General features: G+C 40.9%; 1 protein-coding gene across 1 annotated transcript in view; it reads left to right on the plus strand.

Moving 5' to 3' along the window:
* Positions 1-2,500, plus strand: part of LOC138027679 (Na(+)/H(+) exchanger beta-like) — a 35,120-nt gene that overhangs the window by 23,615 nt on the left and 9,005 nt on the right. The window contains exons 22-23 of the mRNA XM_068875250.1: positions 1,001-1,059; positions 2,043-2,128. Of these exons, the coding sequence (XP_068731351.1) occupies positions 1,001-1,059; positions 2,043-2,128 (145 nt within the window). The remainder of the gene's footprint in view (positions 1-1,000; positions 1,060-2,042; positions 2,129-2,500) is intronic.

A 2,500-nucleotide genomic window follows, 5' to 3' on the forward strand; every position in this document is an offset into this window, starting at 1 on the left:
AAGTCAATTTGTAAATCTAGCACGATACCTTTTGTGAGAAAACTCGTATGTTAATAGTCCATTTCCGAGTTGCTGCATGCCTCAGTTTCAAAGCGATTTCTGGTGCACAACCATTCAAAGGGAAATGAGTTGCGTATTCTTATGCAAATCAAAACCATTTCCCTTACAATAGTTGAGCACCAAGACTCACTTCGAAACCGAGACAAACAGCAACTCAGAAATGGCCTATGGCCCATTAAACAAAATGTAAGCAATGACGCACTCCTCCAATGACGTCAGCAAAGATTCCCTGATAGATTGGTGCGAGTCACGTGGCAAAATGTCCTTATTCGGCGGGTTTCATTGGTTGCGGTCGCATTAGGGAGTTACCGCTAGTGTTACATCAAGTTCTATTGCTATATACCTGGACTTTCACTCAACAAAACGAGCACCGTGATTGGTTGAGTCTTAGTCACGTGCTCCTGTGATGCAATTTCGCAGTTGTTCCCCGCGCCGGTTGTTTTGCTGCGATTGTTGAAGGGAATATCAAAATGTATAACAAAGCACTTAATGTATGGTCCCTCGGGAAAGTAGTTAGTTAGTTAGTTAGTTAGTTAGTTAGTTTAGAGGGTCCTGATGTTCATCGAGGGAAACATCAGGATTCGAGGGAAAACAAAACTAACTGTTTCCCTCGGGACCACACATTCAAAACAACAGAGATTTGACACTTTTGTCAACACTACTGTTACACTGTGTTTCTTTCAAGTGTGACCGCGACTATTGTCTCTCTGTGATTGCATTTTGAGAAACCCTCTTTTGAATAAGGTTGCTTTTGCATCATGTCTGATCCACAAAGCTTGCGTGAGCTCTACAGACAGTTTCATGAAACAGATTCCTAGGTTAAAATGCATAATGAGTTTTCTTCCTTAGAAGAATCGTTTTTTACAAGCAGGATGAGATGGTTCATTGAAAACCTTATTATTTTTTTACGGTTACATACTTTCTTTTTCTCTTTTCATAGAGAAGGAGACCATGTTCGTGTACCCGATGCTATTCAGAAGGACTGGAGAGCTGAGGGAGGTACAAAACATTTGACTAGATGTAAATTCGACAAACTGCGTTGGGGCGATTGGGCATGTTAATTAACGTATGCGTTTAGATACATGTGAAGGGTTAATTTCTCCAATAAGAACAGGGCGGTGTATTCACATGCTGACGCTCAGAGCCGTTATTTCGGTTCTAACAAGATCTGGATTGGCACTGAAAACTCACGTTGATTGCTTGCCATGATTCATGCAAATGGTCGGAATGTGTACGTTCACAAGACTGCCCCTGGCCAAACGCAGTTTTTCGGATCCGTCTCCCAAAGAAACTCACCGATCATGAATCCTAAAAATCCGGATTCAGATTTGATTTAATGAATCCACTCTCCTAGTGGATTCTTCGGATCAATAATTCATTTTTTGGATTTTAGTTAAGAAACGCAAAATCCTCTTCTTGATACAAGAATTCGGATTTGGATTTCCCAAAGAAACGCACCCTACGTCAAAGCAATGTAATAAAATTAGTACCGCACGTGCAGAACGACTATTTTCCCCTTTCTGAACCAATGATATTCCTGTTATGTGAGGCTGCCGTTGCCGTAGCTGTAGCCGTCGTCGTTGCTTTAGAGAGCTTTAGATTCTAGGACGAGAATGACTACGAGGCGAGGTTTTCTCATAGAGCAACAGTGAGCGCACACAAACCAGCGTCATTTTGGCGGGAAAAACGTGACATCGTCGTCATTTTATTACGAGGTTTTGCAAAAATGTCGTCGTGTCGAAAAAAGTCAACAACACGGTAGCAGTTTTGGCATTTTTCGATCAGTAAAAAGGCTCAGTTACCAGCAGTAAGAATAACTGTGCAACGTATACTGCTAACAAAGAGTACGATTAATCATCCGGGTTATAAACTTTCTAAGAACTTTCGCTAAAAACGGGCATCCAAATCTCGTACTCGTTCTCGTCCTCGTAACCGCTACTGCTACTGCCGATAGTTCATTATGAGTTTTCCATTTATTGCAGTGCCAAGTGACGGTGATCTTGAAATACATGAGCACTCTCCGAAACAGAGCTTAGACAGTCTTTTAGCAAGACACCATACAAGCTTTGTAAGTTCCTCTGGAATAAGACGCGATTTTCAATTTGGTCTATTTGGTGCTATGGAATTAAGTAAAATAGCGAAGGCTATATAATCAACTTAAACTGGATATGTCGCGAAATTAAGCCAAATTTAGCGACTGGGAACTGCAACCAAATCAAGCCAAACGTATACAGTATCTTGTTACAGCACTGAAGGAGGATTTGAATAAAACAGTAATTACCAAAGGAGGAAGGGATGGGAAAAATTGAAGACGATTAAAATGGATTGCAGTTGGGGTTTTTAAAGACTGTTCAGTCGAACAGTTTTTTAAAGTTTATCTCTGTTGTTTGTAACTTAACGTTGAGTTGCATAGCGAGTAGGGGAGAGTAATTGGTATTGG

The sequence above is a fragment of the Montipora capricornis genome, chromosome 2, assembly GCF_036669925.1.
Source record: "Montipora capricornis isolate CH-2021 chromosome 2, ASM3666992v2, whole genome shotgun sequence".
Lineage (NCBI taxonomy): Eukaryota > Metazoa > Cnidaria > Anthozoa > Scleractinia > Acroporidae > Montipora > Montipora capricornis.